This window comes from Centruroides sculpturatus, unplaced genomic scaffold, assembly GCF_000671375.1.
Source record: "Centruroides sculpturatus isolate CEXI.00-Female unplaced genomic scaffold, Cexi_2.0 scaffold8, whole genome shotgun sequence".
Classification (NCBI taxonomy): domain Eukaryota; kingdom Metazoa; phylum Arthropoda; class Arachnida; order Scorpiones; family Buthidae; genus Centruroides; species Centruroides sculpturatus.
Window position 1 is genome coordinate 709627 of NW_019384535.1, and position 20347 is coordinate 729973.

Here is a 20347-nt window from a genome sequence, read left to right on the forward strand (position 1 = left end):
CCCATTATGGGTTCGGCAAGGCCCACAATGGGGCTGCCGGGTGATGAGGGATGGGGCCGAAATATCCGAACGGACTACCCCCGAAAAAATTCTGGGGATTTTTCGACCCGTTCGGATTCGAACCCGGGTCCTCCAGAGCGGTGGGTTGCCACCTTGACCGCTCGGCCATCCGGACGCTGACCTTTGACCTAGACAATAAGGTCAAAGGTACATCCGGTTGTGAAATATCCTGCTCTTTCCATTTCTGGAGTCAAAAATATGTGTTTCCATTGAAAAAAACAGACTTGACCTACAAATGACCTTGAACGTCAAGGTCAAGGTCACATATGAGGCCACCAATTGATTGGCCCCTCGATACCCTACAACTTTTGTCTAAACCTTTTTCCAAAATAATGAAATCCAATTAAGTTATTTTAATGTCTCAAGATATACACTGTATAAATAAAACTTTAAAAATTTTGAATATAATACCTGGTATATGCATTATTTACCTCCACAATATGTGCCGATTACAGTTCTTCCCATCAGTAATCCCATTGTAGGAAGACTCACTTCTTCCGGAACTAAACCGATGACAATTAGCTTTCCAGTACCCATTCGAGTAGCCATAAGGGCAGATTTCTAAAATGTATGATAAAAATTTTTAAATATATATTTCATTAGAGAAATTTTGAATCAATGAAAATTATCTCACAACAACAGCTTTATTTCCAACAGCTACGAATGCATAATCAAGTCCTCCATTTGTCATCTCCGTAAGTACAAGTTCGATTGGTTTATCAAAATCTTTTGGATTTATACATTTCGTGCATCCAAATTTCTTAGCTGAAATAAATTTTTTTAAAAAATATTTTAATATTCTTCAAGAAAAAAAATTATCTTACCTAGTTGAAATTTATCTGGATTAATATCTACTCCAATAATTTCTTTCGCTTCTTGATACAAGCATCCCATTATAACTGACATTCCGACTCCACCAAGGCCCCAAATTGCACACATAGATCCTTTTTTAACTTTAGCACAATGTACAGCTGATCCAAATCCGGTTGGTACACAACAACCAAATATAGGTATTTTATCTAAGGGTGCCTTAGAATTTATCTATAATTGAAATAAAAATGAATATTTAAACAAATACCTAATTAAGATTTAACTACTAAATCAAGTACTAACCTTCGTCAAATTCATTTCACGGAAAATACCGTATTCCGAAAATGTACCAAGATTTACCATTTGAGATAAAAGAACATCTTTACATTTTATTGATTTTGGGTCATTTGATAAATTTCCTTTTTCATTCCTAAAAAAATTTTTTTTTAATTACTGACAGATATATTGTATATATATTTATTTATTTAATGTAATTTTCACTAAGCATACACAATTTTGGCACAAACATTTGTATCCGGATTTTTACAAAAATTGCATTGTTGACATTGTGGTATGAACAGNATATATATATGAATTTTTAAAATTAAACTTAACCAAACGGTACATTATGTACATATTTAGAAAAAACGGCCCAAATTATATACGGCCCATGTGGAATTTTCCACATTTTCCACATGGCCAGTCCGCCCTTGGTGAAGAACAGGGTCCGAAACAATCGCTTTTAAGTTCAAAAATAAATTACCTTCAGATTTTCTTCGGAAACAACCATTAAATTATATTCAATAAGTTCATCATCAATTAAGGAATTGTTCTGTGGGTGGGTGGAAAAATTATTTACCTAATTACTTCGAAAAAACGTGATAAAAGTCCAGGCCAATTAAATTTCTTACGTCACAGAGGAAAAAAAAAGAAACAAAGTTATATAAAACTAATATCTAGTTATCATCAAGTATGATCTTCGCTCATTTTCTCACAACTGTGGCCTTCGTAAGTGTTTTTTGTCATTTGGCAATATATCAAAACCTCATTTGTAACTTATTTAGGAAACTATTTACAAAATTCCTTGCAATGTGATGAAATACGTTTGATTGATGAAGTTACAATATTTATTAATTAATTAATTTTATTTCCCGAGCAATTACGTGTAAATTCTATGGAATAATTGTAAAGTAGGCCTATGTATAACAGCTGGCAAACGAGCAAACATTGAAAAAATATACATAACTACAAGCTTTTTTTTTTTAAACAATATTCAAACTTTTTGTCAGTTGTAACCTGTTAAACAAGTGTAATTCGCTTTATGATTGTTAACAATATCGTATTTGTACAGTTTGTTTTTCGTACGTGTGGATGTTAGCGTGTGTCTGGGGGGGGCATGATTTTGCTCACCCAATTTGAAGCTTAATAACTTCAAATTGGGTGAGCAAATCGTGTCGCAAGAAGCCCCCATAGAAAGCCTCCGGGAAGCTTTCTATGGGGGCTTCTTGAGGGCCCTTTGCAGATGGCCCACGTGTTTCGTTGCCTTATCCCATCACACCAAACCGAAATCATAAAACAATGAGAATACTGTAATAATATAAGCTTGGTAAAAAAAAGAAATATATATATAATTAAATCTTTTCTCCCTGAGGTCACTAAGAGGGCCCTTTTATCCCCGTATCTATCGTGGATTCGTCTAAACCAGTGTTTCTCAACGGGGGCGATATCGCCCCCCATGTCGGCGTTTTTCCATGTTGAGGGGGCGATTTGTAACAATTTATATTTTTGGGGGCGAAAAACAATTTTCTGGGCGATATAGTAAAACATTATATTAAGATTAATTAGTTATTTTATTCGTTATATCGTACAATAATTAAACAAATAACATTATACTAGTCACTAGTCTATTCAATGCAGTACGAATTTGGCGTTAGCCCTGGCCCTCGGCATCGGAATTTTGAAGTGAAGGGGGCGATAACAGTTTTATTGAAGGGGGCGATACTACGTTGAAGAAGCAACGATTCATTAGAGGTTGAGAAACACTGGTCTAAACCCACAACGATGAGAGACGGGACCAAACATATCCGGGTCCACGAAAAATTTCTTGTGTTACTCTCCCGGATTACGGAAAATACAAGCATAAAAGTAATTGTTCACACATTAAAACAATATTATATAAGCTAGGAGCATTAAAACTAATGCTCCTGGCTTATAAAATATTGTTATATATTACACAGGGAAGCGTTTTTTTTCGCATTAAGTGCCCTCTTTGTTTGCGTAACAAATTATCTTTATTAAATAATTATAATAATATATAGTTATATAATAATTATAATTATTATGTAAATTCTTAGCGCATAAATTACAAAGTTTTGGTTAATTTTATTGCATATTTTTATTAATATGAAAGTGAAAGAAGTATTTTATATAACACAAGGAAAAATTACTTATTAAAATGATTATCTTTCTATCATTTTTTCGAGTTTGCAACATTAAATTGCATCATATATTGAAATAAATTAGTAATTTTTACATAACGAACTTAATTTATTCCAAATTTTAGTTATGCCATACGGTAAACAGGAAAGTAATGCGTTTACTTTTATACACAGTGAAACGATAAAGATGCAATCTCTTTCTAAGAACAATTTCTATTATTCTGTGCGTTAAATTCACAGATTTCGTGGACACAATAGTATATTTGGATACGCTTCGTAATTATGTAAAGAAGTTTTAGAAATTGGTCAGCTTGTATAACAGTTTTATAATTATATTTATATAATATAGCGCGCCTTTTTGTTCTCTATACACTTCTAAACCTTTCCATTGACACTAAATTTTTCATATTTACTTTCTAGGACCTGCAGGAAATGTAGCTTACCATAAAACCTTGACATCACCCAATTCCTTTGATGTCATCCCTTTCACACTACGAACGATAATAATAATAATAATAATAATAAATAGGAACAAACATTCTAACAATTAATTAAATAACCGAATTGAAAGTGAAACAATTTTTACCTTCAATGCGGTAATTTCAACTATCTTATGTACTTTTTTTTAGTGTTCTGGTTTGGTTTAATGGGATGTGACAACTCAAACACGTGGAAAATCTGCCAAGAAGGAAGCCACCCGGAAGGACTTTATACGGGAAACTGGCTCTTTTAATTATTAAAATCGCGAAGAAAATCCGTAAAACACGCGACCAACTCTTTGTCAAGACCTGAACCCGCGACCGATTGCCAAAATTCACTGGTTTTATCACTGGTGGGAACATAAACAATCATACGGAGAAAAGGGCAGTATTTTCGATCAGCAAAAAAACAAATAAATAAATTAATTAAAAATATATCTAAATAAACAATATTTTCTTTTATAATATTATAAATTTGTTATTTATTATTATTATTTTTTTAAATATGTACGGTAATCCGTAAGCCTGTAACAATACGAGTTGAGTTGATCAATCCACTCCAAATCACTCTTAAGGTCCTTCAGATAATAATAAAATTTAGGAATTAAGATCTTTTTTATTTTAAAATAGTTAATTTTATTAAGAAAAAAAAAACATTATAATATTGAAAGTAAATTCGTATAACTCAACACTGCTCGAGAGAAAATGAAGGAGAGTAACGACAATCAAGTTTAATTTAAATGACAATATCTTCATCTGCATCATCACGAAAGAATATTTATTAAGAATATTAGAATCCCGTTATAATTCATGAATACAAAATGGTATGTTTTCATCGTTTAACAGTACAAAAACCTAAAAAAATTATAGTAATTAATGATGTAACAACGTTTATTTAAATGGCTTGTAGCCAATTCGTTTCCTGCAACCGAAAAGCAATAGAATTTCATAATTCGGCAACTGCCTTTTGTTATAAAACTTATCTTTTCGCTATAAATTCGATTGGGGTGAACATACAAAACGATGTAATACAGAAAAAAGACGATTGTATCGATGTGAATATTTCAATGAGGTGAGTTTCCGTTGTACAGAGAGTCCGTTTTACAGAGAGTCCGTAAATGTAGACCCATTTAATCCAAGTATATCGGAGATATAAAAAAAAGCAAGCTTAACCACTTCCACCGATTTAAACAAAATCGGTGGAACAAGTCTATAGAATGTCTTCTGAGAAGAACCATGTTTTCATCGTTGTACTATGGATAACAAATAATTCTAAGAAAATAATATAGAAAACAAAACTTGTCTGATATTTAGGTTATAACGATTGAAATACAACAGGCGAACGATATTATATAAGTAGTGGTTTGCAACTTGAATCTCGTAGCCGATATGCAATTCCAGCAACGTCCTTTCTTCTTACGTAACGGAATTAACATTGAAGTAAGTTTCCACATATAAATTAATAGTCTGGGAGTAATCGTGTGACAATGATAATTCCACTGATTTTAATTGCATTTGCCGTGTGTTTTTTGAACAAGTGAAATATGTAAAATGTTTATTAATTAATTTATAGAAGTGGGAGCCACTACGAGCACCTAAATTCCTACGGGTCGGGAGGAAAATTCATTCACAGTTCACCCTCTCAACGGCTTTGCCTATCCTACAATTGAATTTATAATGAGTCGGTTTTGAATAGGTTTTACTTTAATTATATTGATAAATGGCTTAGAAGATTTCTCAACTGGCCATCTACTGAAGGGATGAAACACTAGTCGTGGGTCGTGGGTTCTTTGCGTTGTTTAATATGAATAATGTAAGCTACTGTGGCATCTTTTATGTAAATATTTCCTCCTCATTAAAGACAAATTATTGTGTTATCGTGAACAATTTAACTTTCTTGCTTGGTGTCATCAGACGAGAGATCATCCATATCGGACAGACCATCCCTGAAAAGTTTCTGGGCTTACTTCCGCTCAGATTCGATCCCGTGTCTTCAGGGCTAACGTCTTAAATTCCTCAGGTGTGAAGGTTAACGCGTACAAAATTGCTGAGTTTCGGTTTGCAACGTAGTGAAGTTATTTAAAACTGTTTTTATAATAATTAGAAGAGAAGTAATTCAATTTAGTCGTTTTATGGTCGTATAGCATTAAATTCTCCATCACATTAATAATATAACTGATTATTTATGGATGAAGAAGATTGGATCTTTGTTTATAATTCCAAATCCATGTTGGTTTCAGGCTGAACTTATTAAAAACTTAAAAAATGAAATGAAGTCCATAATAAAAATTAAAATTCTGTTTCCTTTTAATTCTTTCTGTCTAAAGGTGCACTTAAAGGCCTTTTTTCCACGCTAATCACGTATTCAGTTCCGATCACACGCTACTTGACGTGACAACGGACTCGACCGACATATCCGGATCAAGTCACACACAAAAATTTTCGAGGCCCTGACCGGGTCCGTGAGAAAAGTGGAATGACGCATTCTTTGATCACGTGGCATGTACTCCTTGAAGATCAATTAAAAAAAATCAAGAAAAATATTCGACGGCAACATTTTCCATATTCATAGTAAAATTAAAGCGTTTTTAAACGAGTATTATTTGGATTTTATGATGAATTTTGTGAATATGAAGTTATTGGTAATTAAAGTTAAAGTTTAGTATTTCCACGTGATTTGTTTGTCTGCTAAATTAAATCACTCGAAGTCGGATAAGAGAAAGTAGTTTTACTTGGTTTTTTAGAATTTACACCAAAAATTTTTATGAGTATTATTTACTTTTCAAACTGTCCACCAGTGACTGTACGGATAAAGCCACTGGTGGTTGGTCATGGGTTCGAGTCTCTTCAACGGGCTGGCCACGTGGAGTTTTCCGGATTTTTTCACGTGTCTAACATTCAAATAGTCACTAATTTCTATATAAAGTTCTTCCAGGAGGAGGCATTCTCCGTTTTCGTCCTGCGTTGCTTTCTTCCGTCAATCCGTTTCAATTTTTAAACTAATTGTTGTTATCATAAGATCTAAACAGTTTAAATTCGTAATTAACTCATGAAGTCAAAGTATTCACAGCTATTTTTACTTTACAAGAAAGAAAACTTGAAAAAATATTCACCTCTTAAAAACAAGTCAACCCTGGCATAGTCAATCGTACGGGCCAAGGCTAAATTTAAGCTAGATTTTGGAAAGACAAACGTTTATAATTGCATTAATGGGTGTCATGGATTACGTGATGTCATTCATGCTTCGTGATGATTTTTTTTCCTATCATTTCCTACGCGTGCTCAGCACGAGAGGCGTCGCATGAAGGAGCATAATCGTCGTCAACTTATCGCAAAGCCTTAATTTACATTACAAAAGCATATAAGATTAGCCCCACAAAAAGCCTTCAAGTTATTGCTGGGGAACCGCCAGTCGACACGACTGTAAGATTCTATGCCAGGAAGTGGGGAGGACGTCACAGTTGATATTAGTATACATTTTGAGAGGTATATATATACAGGTGTATACATTTTGAGAGGTAAACACATTTTTCTTTTACCATTAATCGTGAGCATTTCCATTCAAGAAGCAGCCATTAATGTTTTCACAGACGGATTTAGAATAGAGCACAATGCTAGTGTAGCTACATTGTGTTCTATCCGAAGAGCTGTAAATTTGTTTCCAGGTATACCATTACCGGACAGCACTGTCCTCAAACAGAGATACACACTCCGATTGTTCGTGAGATCAACATGGCCCTGTACTGTACATTTCTAGCAATATTTTTTCTTTAAATTCGATTAAGGCTCACGAGAGGAACGTTGAAACAAGCAGGTTTATGAGATTCATAAGAGGACTGCTCTCACCCCAGACTTCTCATTCTCCACTACAAGAAGCCTAGTAAGACGGGTATTATTGTCTTTGTGGAAGTGACTTTTGAACGAGTGGTAAGCAGAGGGAGACTCCACTCATGTCCATTACACACTCTTATGTTAGCTAATATTGTTAATATTAAGATGAGTCAGAGCTGATCGTTAAACGACGGTTGTTTCTTTAAATACCTCCACTATTTCAAACTTTGTGTCATCCACCTGGCAAATATATTCTGTATTGTGAATATATTTGGCAAGTTGTGCTCTGCGATAATGGGAACGTACAACTGCACGTACAGTAAAAGACAGAAGAATATGTACAGTAGATTAGAACTTCGATTATCCGAAATGATTCATTCTGCGGATAATTGGAATTAGTGGATTAACACGTAAAAAATGAAATTATAGGATAGCAATACAGTACAGTATTGTATAAGTACTGTATTTACTCATCAATGTGCGAGCAGGATCTTACTGATCAGCTGGATGTTACAGCAAATAAATCCTTATAATAAGTGACAAATACATTGTAGTGATTGATGAAATAAGCCAACGAAACACAAGGATCATCTGCCAAGATGGCCGATGTATTTTGTTGCCTTATTTCATGATGTATCGTCACGACTTTAAAAAATAACATCGTCAAATCTTAGGAAAATCATTTTATTTTTAAAGATTTTAAATTATTATTATTTTAATTTATAATGATCGAAAAGAGAAATTTTATGCACAGACGCAGGTGATATCCCCGAGACAGGAGCTCGTGTCAAGTCTTTAACTATTACTTTACTCTCCATATCCGTTTTACATAACGCTATTTCGAAGACGTGACAATTATATTAATACATGATATCAAGTATATTTTTCTATAGACTTTATATAATGTTTCGGTAAATATATACGACCTTCCATTTAATTTCTTATAATATCTTTCTGAAGGATAACTTATTCGAATATACATGGAAAGAATTACAAATGTGATTCGTGTTATGCTTGTGACCTACAGTCGCCGAGTGGATAAAATCATTGAAAGTTGATCGCGGATTCGCACCTAATTAACGGGATGACTACGCGGAGTTTTTCGAGTTTTCTTCACGTGTCTAACACCTAAATAGGGGCGAGTTTTCTGTAGAAAGTTCTTCCGGGTGTCATTCCCAATTTGGCAGATTGGACTGGATTGATGGAAAAAGGCAACCAACATGCAAGCCATCTGCTGAGGGGAGAAGCCTCCCAAGAGGACTTTCTATAGAAATACTGGCCCCTAAATAGGCATTAGACACCCAAAGAAAATCCAGAAAACTCCAAGTGATCGGCACATTGGTGAGGTACAAACCCGCGATCATTGTCCAATGATTTTATCAATTTGGCCAGCCCCGTGGACCCCAGATTAGAAGATTGCTGTTATGTTTCGTTACCTTATCTCATCAAATCAAACAAAACGAGCGGTTATTTGTTGTGACATGGTCATAATGCCAGGCTGAAATTTTTAGTAATATTTTAAATTTATTTAACTTAAAATATATGCTCTACACCTCAAATTAGTAGTGGTTTGCCCTGTACATCATACTTTTCCTTTAACAATAGAGTCGTGCTGATCATCTATCTAACTCCTTCGGGGAAAGTTTTGAATTGAAATAACGTGACTTCCGGTTTTCATGGAAAGTTCAAATATAGTTAATCGGGCCTCCTGCCTTTAAGCTTACCACATCTGGTCTCGGCTTTCATTTTTCTAACTCCATTCTTGAGATTAAGGAATGACAGACGTGTTTTTACCTGTCTAACACACAAATATGTCACAATTACACATAAAAAGTCTTCTCGGGAAGGCATTCCCCACCCTTGAAAGATCGCCCACGTGTTGTGTTGCCTTCTTGCATTAAACCAATTTGTGTTAATACAAAATCTAAACACTAACTTCATAATTAACTGATGAAGTCAAAGCATTGAAAGCCATTTTTACTTTGAAAATGGCTTTCAAAGTTGAAAAAAATATAAACTAGTTGACCCTGGCATAGTGAATCGTACAGGCCAAGGCTAAATTTCAGCTATATTTTGGTAAGATAATTGCATTAATGAGTTGCGTAATGTCATTATTGCCTTTTTTATAGACCTTTCCAGAATAAGTAATTATAAAAAGTTTGAGATGACGTCGTGTGAAGTTTTTCCCGTTTTATAATCTCGACTTCTTGCAAAAATTAGTAATTTTAAATAGATTACAACGGTTTAAACGTGTTATTTTCTAATACAGTCGAACCTCCATAAACGGCGGCCATTTTTTTTAGATATGTTCCTTTTTGAAATGCGTACGAAATAACCACCGAACAACGGTCTCTTATTACGTTCTCGTCAGTGGCCGTTGTTCAGAGATTAGGCTATATATGTTACCTGTATATACTGTATAGATTATACATATACAGTATACGCAGCGAACTATTCTCCTTGGCGTAACTTGCGTAAACTAATGAACATCCTCTCACTATATATTCTGGAAAGTCTACCCTTGAATATAAATACAAATTTTCTCGATAATTTTCAAGTTTTTCTGTAAAAAAAAATAAACCTGAAATATTACAACACGAAATGTAAAGTAACATGTAATTTTATATTTGTTCCAGATCTATCGTGTTATAAAATTAGATACTGTAAATATTTTTTTAGGTATTAAAATACGAATAAATTAACTTCCATAAATTCGACAGAACAACAAAGTAAATGCCCTAAATATCCTTATAATAATTAACAATTACTACATTGTTTGTTAGGGGGTTGATGAAATAAGGCAACAAAACATAAGGCCCATCTGCCTTTCTATGGGAAACTCTTCCCTATTTAAGTGAAGAAAACCCGGGAAACTCTTCAAGACCAGCACTTTGATCAGGTGCGAACCCACGACTAATGGTTTATTTTAAAAAAATGGTGTCATCAAAAGTGTTAAATTATTACTTTATAATATTAATAATTATTTTAAAAATCTAGTGGTTTTACAACTCATTCAGCTGTGTTTAATTACTAAATACATCAATTTTATTATCTTTTTAATATAAATTTTCTTGTTTAATAATGAAAAAAACAGCATAAAAAAGACAATTATTTTCTTATTACCTCTATTAATGAGTATACAAGTGTTTTATTTCCTTTATAAATGATAACGTTATTCGCACGTGTTGATACTTCTAATTTATATGATCTATATGTAAATTTGGCAGGTTAATTTTACGATTTACCAGTTCAATTATAAAATAATTTACTTCGTCACTATTCCGGCTGTTATATAGAACAGAGGGAAAGTATGGCGATTGAATAAAAAATGACCCCATCAAGATTGTTACATTTTTGGTCTTGGGGGACCTTGAAACATCGAGAAATGCATAAAAATTCGAGGGTAATTTCTGTTTATGGATATTAATGTGTGTGCTCGTGCGTGAGTGCGTGCGTGCGTGCGTGCTTGCATGAGTTTGTGGGTGGTACGATTTTGTTTACCAACTTTGAAGCTTAATAACTCCCGTGCGTTTTGTCGAAAATTTCTGAAATTTTGCAGGTAGGTTTCTGTGTTAGGGGTAAACTTTTCTAGAAATTTTCAGGAAAATCGGATTAATACTTCCGGAGATATGCCCTACCCATTTAATATTACTCGAACTGTAGACTTATAAAATTAATAATAACAATTATTAGGGATGAAAAAATAATAATAAAGAATGCCGGAAAAATCCAGAAAATGTTGCCAATTTTTATAGTTTAAAAATTTAAGTTTACAAACTCAAAATTCTAGAATAAAGATGAATATAAAATTGGATGTTAAGGAACTAAAAATATATAATTTTTAGCGAAATTACAAACTAAAAAACGCATTTTTTTTATAATTAATGTGATTATATTATAATTAATTCCAAGAAATTTATTATTGTTATTTTATAACATTTATAAATTCGATAACTAAATAGGTTATCCTTGAAACGATTCCAATATAAGACGTAAAATGTCTGCGGTTTAAAACTTATTAAAAAATCTATTTTAATTATTTTTATTTTTTAATGTAAAAATTAAATAATTCAGTGTAAATTTTATATCCTTATTTTAGTTTCACCGTGAAAAAGTTTATTTAAAGTTAATTATAAATTGTCAATAAGGATTTCATGGTCAATCGAAATACTTAATTACACCTACTATAACCTGAAGGCATATTCCTAACGACTATTGCCAAAATTGATAAGATAAATTATTCAAACTGGATAAAATATTATTTTAATTTCCTCTCGACGTGTTTATTTGAAAATATTCTCAATTTATTTTTTGTAACGAAGTAATTAGTTGAAAGTAAGATTTGGAAGTGATTCTCGAAGCAATGCAATCGGTAAGTTAACATTAAAATTTGAAATTAAATGAATTAAATGGCTCAAACTTCCATTCCATTCTCTCCTTTTTATATATTAATATTATTTATTTCTAACTTTTAAGGCAAATATTGAGCGTTTCCTTGCATCAACCCTTAATGATTGAGCATCTCTATACATCAGATGTTAATGGCAAATTCAGAAATTTTTAGTGGGTGTCATAAAGGAAACACTATACTTCATAAACCTTTTAGTACCTGAAGAATTCGACTTTACTCGGAAAAAATCCTCTCCTGTTAGACGTTACACTCTACGCTTGATTAGGATATAACGCCTTTACGTTATAGGATACTTTTCTATCCTCGCTTGGCATCAAAACTAATATTTTACAGATAAAATTTTCTACGCGGTCAAAAAAGGCTAGAAAAATGCAAAATTAAGCAATAAAAGTTGTCGATTTTGATAAAATTCCTTTGATATGTCTACTTGCAAATCGAGAATAACCAAAGATAATGCGATTTTTGAATAGTAATTCTGTAAATTACATCGGTATTTTCACGTTTATACATTTATTATAACCCCAGCAACGTGTCTAACACGTAAAGTGTGCCAATTTCCCGTAGAAAGTCCTCTCTCTTTCTCTTGTTTGATAAGGCAAGCGTTGATAAGTACTAATATTAATTATTCTAGAAACAAAAAGTTCCTTCCTTTGACAGTTTGCCTGTTTATACCATATACTATGCCTTATACCATCAGTGGCAATCTGCCAAGAGTGATGCCTCTAGGGAAGTCTTTTTGTGGGAAATTGGCTCCTATTTACACGTGGAGAAAACACGGGAAACTCCACGTGGTCAGTAAGTTGGTCAGGCGTAAACAGTAGATTTATCCACTGAAAAGCCACAATAAAATCGATTAGAGTAGCTAAATGACGACCAATGACACGTACCTTTATGGCTTTAAGCTAATAACTACCTCATAATTATGATTAAGATTACTCAAATAGTCTTTAAAGCTAGGATCTTCAATAGGATCGATGAACACTGTTAATAAGTCTGAAAACTCCTTGTTTAAAAATTGTAATAATTTGTGAGATAATTTTTCCCCCTTTAAAGAAAAACCCTGCCTAAATGATGCTTTAATGACAATTAAGTTATCTGCGAAGGATAGAAATGTNTGAACTCCATCACATGAATCGTCACTCTCTAAAATCACAGATCCAAATGGATTGCAAAAAAACAAACACCTATAAAAATCGCAAGATGTGTCATAGCGGTGGAAAGAGTCAAAATGGCCTACTTTACGTCATGCATTCTGAATGTTGTAATGAAATAGCTACTAGATAACGCTACTTACTACTTCTCAATGTATTATTTTTCAAATGACGAGCTTGTCCCGAAGTATAAGATGTCCCAAGATACAAGGTGAACTGGTAGAGGTCGAGGATACCGGGAGATTACCCCCAAAATTCCCGAACAAAAATGTTTGAAGTTGACACCGCACATGGGACCCCTAATTCAAATTCGCCTGGGTCCTCATGAATCTATAACGTGCCATTGATATATATAAAATATAGGGGAGATCCTTGTACCTTGGGACACCTTGTACTTCGGGACAAGCTCGTCATTTGAAAAATAATACATTGAGAAGTAATAAGTAGCGATATCTAGTAGCTATTTCAATTATTATCAAATACATTAAGGAAAATTACACTGAATACAGTTCACTCAACTAGTGACCTTGATTTCTGAAAACGTGTATAATGTGACCGCGAAGTTTTATACGTTAGAGCCGCGGTGCCCAACCTTTAGTCCATCTCGAGCAAATTAAGAATTTAAAGATTTTAGGCGAGCCACACCATAGTTAGGATGATGACCTTATTTTTGAAAAAAATCAGCAACAATATGTAAAAGAAACACAATAATATTACACTACTACCGTTTCTTACTACTAGTAATCTACTACAAATTAAATACAATACAGGACAAACAAAACTTATTGATAATCAATAGGAAGACTGACATTGCATGTTTTCGGCCGGTTTATTTTACTCTGATACACAAGGTATTGCAGTAACAGTCATATAATCACTTAGATGCTCATTTCTTATTCTGAATCTGAACTTTGATTTTAAAATTTTCATTGTCGATAAGTCACTTTCACAAAGTTAAGTTGATTCAAAGAAGGAGTTTATTCAGAAAGAGTTCTTTGTTTCCTCTGAAGTTCAGGACTGAGTTTATTCATTTTGGTTGTTATATCAATAAGAAAGGATAAATCTGACAACCAGTCATGGCCATTAATTCTTCGTAAGTTTCGTTTCTGGATTCTACAAACAGTTTTGTCTCTGGAAGAAGCTCTACAAAACGTTGTAGGACTTCTAAGCCATCTAAACCATCCCTTACTAAGCCATCTAACTTCAGAAAGTAACATTAAAGTTCCATACTCATCAAGTTCATCAGTCAGTATTTTAAACAATCTGCTCTGAAATGGTCTGGCTCGAATAGAATTTACAATTTTTAGAACTTTCGCCACATGTTCATAATGCAACACTTTTTGTACATTAATGCCTGTTGATAATCGATGCAGTGATAATGAAAAAATTTGGAAACTCAGCATCATTCTTACATAATGTGATGAAGCCAACACTAGAACTAATCGTGGCAGATGCTCCGTCGGTTGATATGGACACAAGTTTTTGAACTGCAGCTTAATTTCTTTAATGTAGTTTTTAATAACTTGGTATATGTTCTTTCCACGTGTATTTTCTTGTAGTGCCAAAACTGAGATTATATCTTTTTTTTTTTTTTTTTACCGAGAGATCGTTAAAGATAATCCTTATAAAAATATTTGTTTCGGCAATATTATAGATGTCTGTTGATTCATCACATCGTAAATTTAAAACAATGCATTTTTCTAAATCTTTTTTTCTTTGTAATTTGATATTTTTAGACATTGCTTCTATTCTACGAGTGATTGAATTTCTTAATAATTGAACATCTTCAATAGCTGAAATAATTTCCTTCTTATTTTTAAATTCTTAAACCAATGTTTCTGATGCAGCGAGCATTGTTTCTTTAATTATGTTGCCGTCGTCAAAGGGGTTTTCCCTTAAAATAAATCAAATATTTTTATAGCTGGTTTTTAAAATTTTAAAAACTATTTTATTTTTAATAAAAGTGATGAATCTCAATACGCGAGCCGCGACTCACATTAAAACGATACGCGAGCAACACGTTGCTCGCGAGCTACGGGTTGGGCACCGTGGCATTAGAGGTTAGACATGATTAAAACAAGTACAAACAATAAAAATGTCTTGTTTCTTAACACTACACATGCTTGCAACGTTCGGCATTTAATCGGGTACATTAAAAATACATTTTATCGCGTTAATGTCAAGTGTCCATTGCCAAACATCCAAACACTACTACATAATTACATATTGCTTCTGTAATTTAAAATTCTATCACGTGCTTTCTATTGTGTTTGCAGTGATTAAAAGCATTCCGTTGAAATTAATGGTCACTTTGTTATAATATTTACAGAGGGGGTCCGTAAGAATTTTTGATTTTTGATGGGCTCTCTGATGCCACAAATAAATGGCCGTACACAAGAACCGATCCAGAAATCTTTGAGGGAGTGAAGAACGGAAAGAAAGCTTTTAACTACCAGAAGGGAGTGCATTTCCCCCTAAATATGTCCTTGGCTGTAGATTTCACAATATATTTTACGTTTAAAGTTGACTTATAATCATCTTATAACTTTATCTTCATCTTTCTTCGCCTTTTTTCTCCCGTTAATCGACTTCGGTGACATTCGTGACAGGAAGGTTGGATGCAATAAACAGGCATTTTGAATAAAGAAATTTTAATAAATTATTCAGTTACTACGTATAGAATGGAGTGATTTTTGTAATGTTTCGTTACTACAGCACGGGGCATAAAGAAAGATTCTCAAGAATTAATTAATTAAAGCTAATTATATCATCCATTCAAATTCAGGGGTTACGTAAGTATCAACATAACGATTTATATGAAAAATTAAATATAAGAAATATTGTTTAAGCTTGAAAGGCCATAAAATGAGTCAGCATCTATAGAAAGGTAAATAAACATAAAAACAAAGATGAAACAGCGAATAAGCAGATACAAATGCACACACCGTAAAGTAGAAAGTATGTATTAGTGTATAATTATCTGTACAAAGGTATGTAAATCATAACAGTAACCTGTATATATCATTACTAGACGAGTCAGTAGCGTAACAAGAGAGGTCCTAGCTCCCTGGTTACGCTACTTACATACAATACAATACTATACTCTTCATCTACATATTATCTATATCAACACCGGTAGAAAGGTGAATGTAGATTTGCACGTTCTAATTCGTGTCCCCTAGTACAGTACCTATTGCAGTTACGCTACTGATATGGATCAATTGTTTAATGAAGGGTGAAACAAAAAAATACGGCAGAAAACTCAATCGTGCTTCGTATATACATAAATACACACGTAAAGATTACGCATACGAATAATTTGTCTGTGATTCTAAATAAAATTTCTGTATGGAAACTTTCTAAAATAAAATAATTGCCGGTTCAATTCTTATTGTTCTATACTTCCAACACATTTAACGGACGAAAAAATACGATAATAATAAGAATTTTCGTGAATTTTACTTTAAAAATGCTTCAAAATAATAATAATAAAAAATATATACAATAGTTAATCCAATAATTATAATAAAGAACAATACTTCGACAATTATCCCATTGTAATAATTACTTTTAAAAATTAGCATCAGCACTGGAAATCATTCTAATATATCATAAGATAAAAATATATATATAATTTTTAACAATGAGAGAACTGATAAATTACCATAAATTACGAGACAATAATAGTAATAAAAGTCCATCTGTCGCTTACTCCTCTCGTCAAGGAAACAATAGAACACATGATTATGTTTTATAGGTGCATGTTATATTTTCATAAAATTGATTTATGTATCTGTTGATAGATTTAAACCGTAAGCATGCCAGCAAGCTTAATACCTCACTAACTCACCTACTGTACTGTACATATTTTCCTCACTAATAGTGAGGAAAATATGCACGTGACAAGGAATTAATCACTTTTATAACCAGACTCGCGAGAGGGAATCTGGGAATTTTTTAGAGGATATTTAGGGACCCGTAGTGGTTCCTATCTAAGGGTTAAAGAGACCCGTATTACTTTCAGGCCCCCATACCAAATTTTAGACTGTCCTGCTTATGACTATTGTAAATGATCGTGTGTGAGAAATTAACCAATCAGGAAGGTAAGTGTTTACTTACTTGAAGCGTTTTAAATCTGTTTTAAGTTGTTAACAGAAAATAATTCACTTAAAATGTTCATTGTTCAATAGAATAATGTCTAATATATTCATTATATTCAGAAATTTTAATGAATTTTTCTTATTAATTTATTGTTTTTATTTATTAAAGCAAATACAACAGCTTCTGCATTTTCTTCGTGTAAATAATTTTTCTGATCTTGCATTTCGCATCCTGTATTTGCCCTTGTGTCTTGTTTTTATATCTTGCTCGTGCATATTCCTTTTGTATTTTTGCTCTAAGGTCTTACTCATAGTTTTCTCTTGTATCCTGTATCTTGCTCTTGTTCTTGCATCTTCTCAATGATCGACGTTAGATTTGAAAAATCATTTATTTATTTCATGATGATGCAATTTACATGATTGATTCGCCACGTTAAAATTTATTTTCGACCCTCGTCAGTTGTTTCTATGTTTATATCATCAAACATCGTTTACAGGGAAGAGGAGTCGTACTCCTCGTCCTTATTTAAGCAAGCAAACATCAAAATTACTGATTAAAATCATTAAATTAAGCGTTACATCAATAAGTTAAACGTTAGTTCCTTTTAACCTGCCTGTATTTTATTTTATAATGTTTAGTTTTGCATTATTTACTGGATGTAACGACAAAGTAATAGGAATATATTAAAAGAAACGTTTATAAGTGAATATTTTCTTGACTTTTTTCCCGATAAGTAATTATAGATTTAACGGGTAATTATATAATTTATCATGTTTCAAATTCAGGAAACCGAATTAAACTGTACATTAAGTATTAATGTAATGCCATTTAACAGTTATCCTACAAATTTATCATATTTATTAAGAAATTAACCGGTAGGAAAGTGTTCGTTGAAAAGTCGATTACCTTAAGAGAGGCTCATATCACCCCTTTTTATGAAGGATTAAACAGGAAAAAAATTAAATAGAAATAAAAATGGTTTGGGATAAATATATACAATTGAATATATAAGTTACTTAACATAAAAATAAGAAGCTAAGTAAGCAAACCAATGGCATAATCTGTTTCAAATGAAACGATGCCGCTAGTCTACTAAATTCACTCTCAAAGGATTTAGATATTAAGTCCTTCCGAGTGGCATCCCACTTGGAAGATCGCCCATAAGTTGCTTTATCTCATTACACAACCATCAAGCATTAACCATTTTATTAAAGGCTGATGCTTTCTTGAAAAATCCTCATGCAACATAAGGAACTGTGCAGATTTCATGGCACGGGTATGGAGTGTTTTAATTAAAATTTAAAACCGATTGAGTTTGTAACGCATTATAATTTTTCCTGTTTAAAATAATAATGGAAAGTATGCTCACGGTTAATGTTTTTATTCACGCTTGGATTTTAGGCACGGATAACTGAACAATAATATCATTGTTATCAATTAATATGACCATAAATCAAAGTACAAGGAAACAGCCACAGGCACTAGGAATATATATATATATATATATATATTCCANAAATTAAATAATTCAGTGTAAATTTTATATCCTTATTTTAGTTTCACCGTGAAAAAGTTTATTTAAAGTTAATTATAAATTGTCAATAAGGATTTCATGGTCAATCGAAATACTTAATTACACCTACTATAACCTGAAGGCATATTCCTAACGACTATTGCCAAAATTGATAAGATAAATTATTCAAACTGGATAAAATATTATTTTAATTTCCTCTCGACGTGTTTATTTGAAAATATTCTCAATTTATTTTTTGTAACGAAGTAATTAGTTGAAAGTAAGATTTGGAAGTGATTCTCGAAGCAATGCAATCGGTAAGTTAACATTAAAATTTGAAATTAAATGAATTAAATGGCTCAAACTTCCATTCCATTCTCTCCTTTTTATATATTAATATTATTTATTTCTAACTTTTAAGGCAAATATTGAGCGTTTCCTTGCATCAACCCTTAATGATTGAGCATCTCTATACATCAGATGTTAATGGCAAATTCAGAAATTTTTAGTGGGTGTCATAAAGGAAACACTATACTTCATAAACCTTTTAGTACCTGAAGAATTCGACTTTACTCGGAAAAAATCCTCTCCTGTTAGACGTTACACTCTACGCTTGATTAGGATATAACGCCTTTACGTTATAGGATACTTTTCTATCCTCGCTTGGCATCAAAACTAATATTTTACAGATAAAATTTTCTACGCGGTCAAAAAAGGCTAGAAAAATGCAAAATTAAGCAATAAAAGTTGTCGATTTTGATAAAATTCCTTTGATATGTCTACTTGCAAATCGAGAATAACCAAAGATAATGCGATTTTTGAATAGTAATTCTGTAAATTACATCGGTATTTACACGTTTATACATTTATTATAACCCCAGCAACGTGTCTAACACGTAAAGTGTGCCAATTTCCCGTAGAAAGTCCTCTCTCTTTCTCTTGTTTGATAAGGCAAGCGTTGATAAGTACTAATATTAATTATTCTAGAAACAAAAAGTTCCTTCCTTTGGCAGTTTGCCTGTTTATACCATATACTATGCCTTATACCATCAGTGGCAATCTGCCAAGAGTGATGCCTCTAGGGAAGTCTTTTTGTGGGAAATTGGCTCCTATTTACACGTGGAGAAAACACGGGAAACTCCACGTGGTCAGTAAGTTGGTCAGGCGTAAACAGTAGATTTATCCACTGAAAAGCCACAATAAAACCGATTAGAGTAGCTAAATGACGACCAATGACACGTACCTTTATGGCTTTAAGCTAATAACTACCTCATAATTATGATTAAGATTACTCAAATAGTCTTTAAAGCTAGGATCTTCAATAGGATCGATGAACACTGTTAATAAGTCTGAAAACTCCTTGTTTAAAAATTGTAATAATTTGTGAGATAATTTTTCCCCCTTTAAAGAAAAACCCTGCCTAAATGATGCTTTAATGACAATTAAGTTATCTGCGAAGGATAGAAATGTATTAAATTAAAACCTGTGTAAACAACAATTTTTTTTTTTTTCGATTTGGCAGGTTTTTATGTTATATGAGTTCCGCTTTAGAC

General features: G+C 32.6%; 1 protein-coding gene across 1 annotated transcript; it reads right to left on the reverse strand.

The window, feature by feature from the left end:
• Nucleotides 1–483: 483 nt before the first annotated feature.
• On the reverse strand, nt 484–1445 carry LOC111623166 (alcohol dehydrogenase class-3 chain L-like). The gene is made up of 5 exons (XM_023365637.1): nt 1381–1445; nt 1174–1300; nt 885–1101; nt 695–825; nt 484–621 (listed from the first exon to the last, which is right to left on the reverse strand). Exons 2-5 carry the CDS (start codon nt 1231–1233, stop codon nt 484–486), a joined length of 546 nt encoding a protein of 181 aa, XP_023221405.1. The 5' UTR covers nt 1234–1300; nt 1381–1445.
• Between the last annotated feature and the right edge of the window lie 18902 nt (nt 1446–20347).

Excerpts from the sequence above, each read along its gene's own strand:
- LOC111623166 (XM_023365637.1), bottom strand. The coding sequence starts at position 1,233 with ATGGTAAATCTTGGTACATTTTCGGAATACGGTATTTTCCGTGAAATG. Across the intron at positions 826-884 it reads TCCAGATAAATTTCAACTAG|CTAAGAAATTTGGATGCACG; the intron begins GTAAGATAATTT and ends AATTTATTTCAG. Across the intron at positions 622-694 it reads TTGGAAATAAAGCTGTTGTT|AAATCTGCCCTTATGGCTAC; the intron begins GTGAGATAATTT and ends CATACATTTTAG.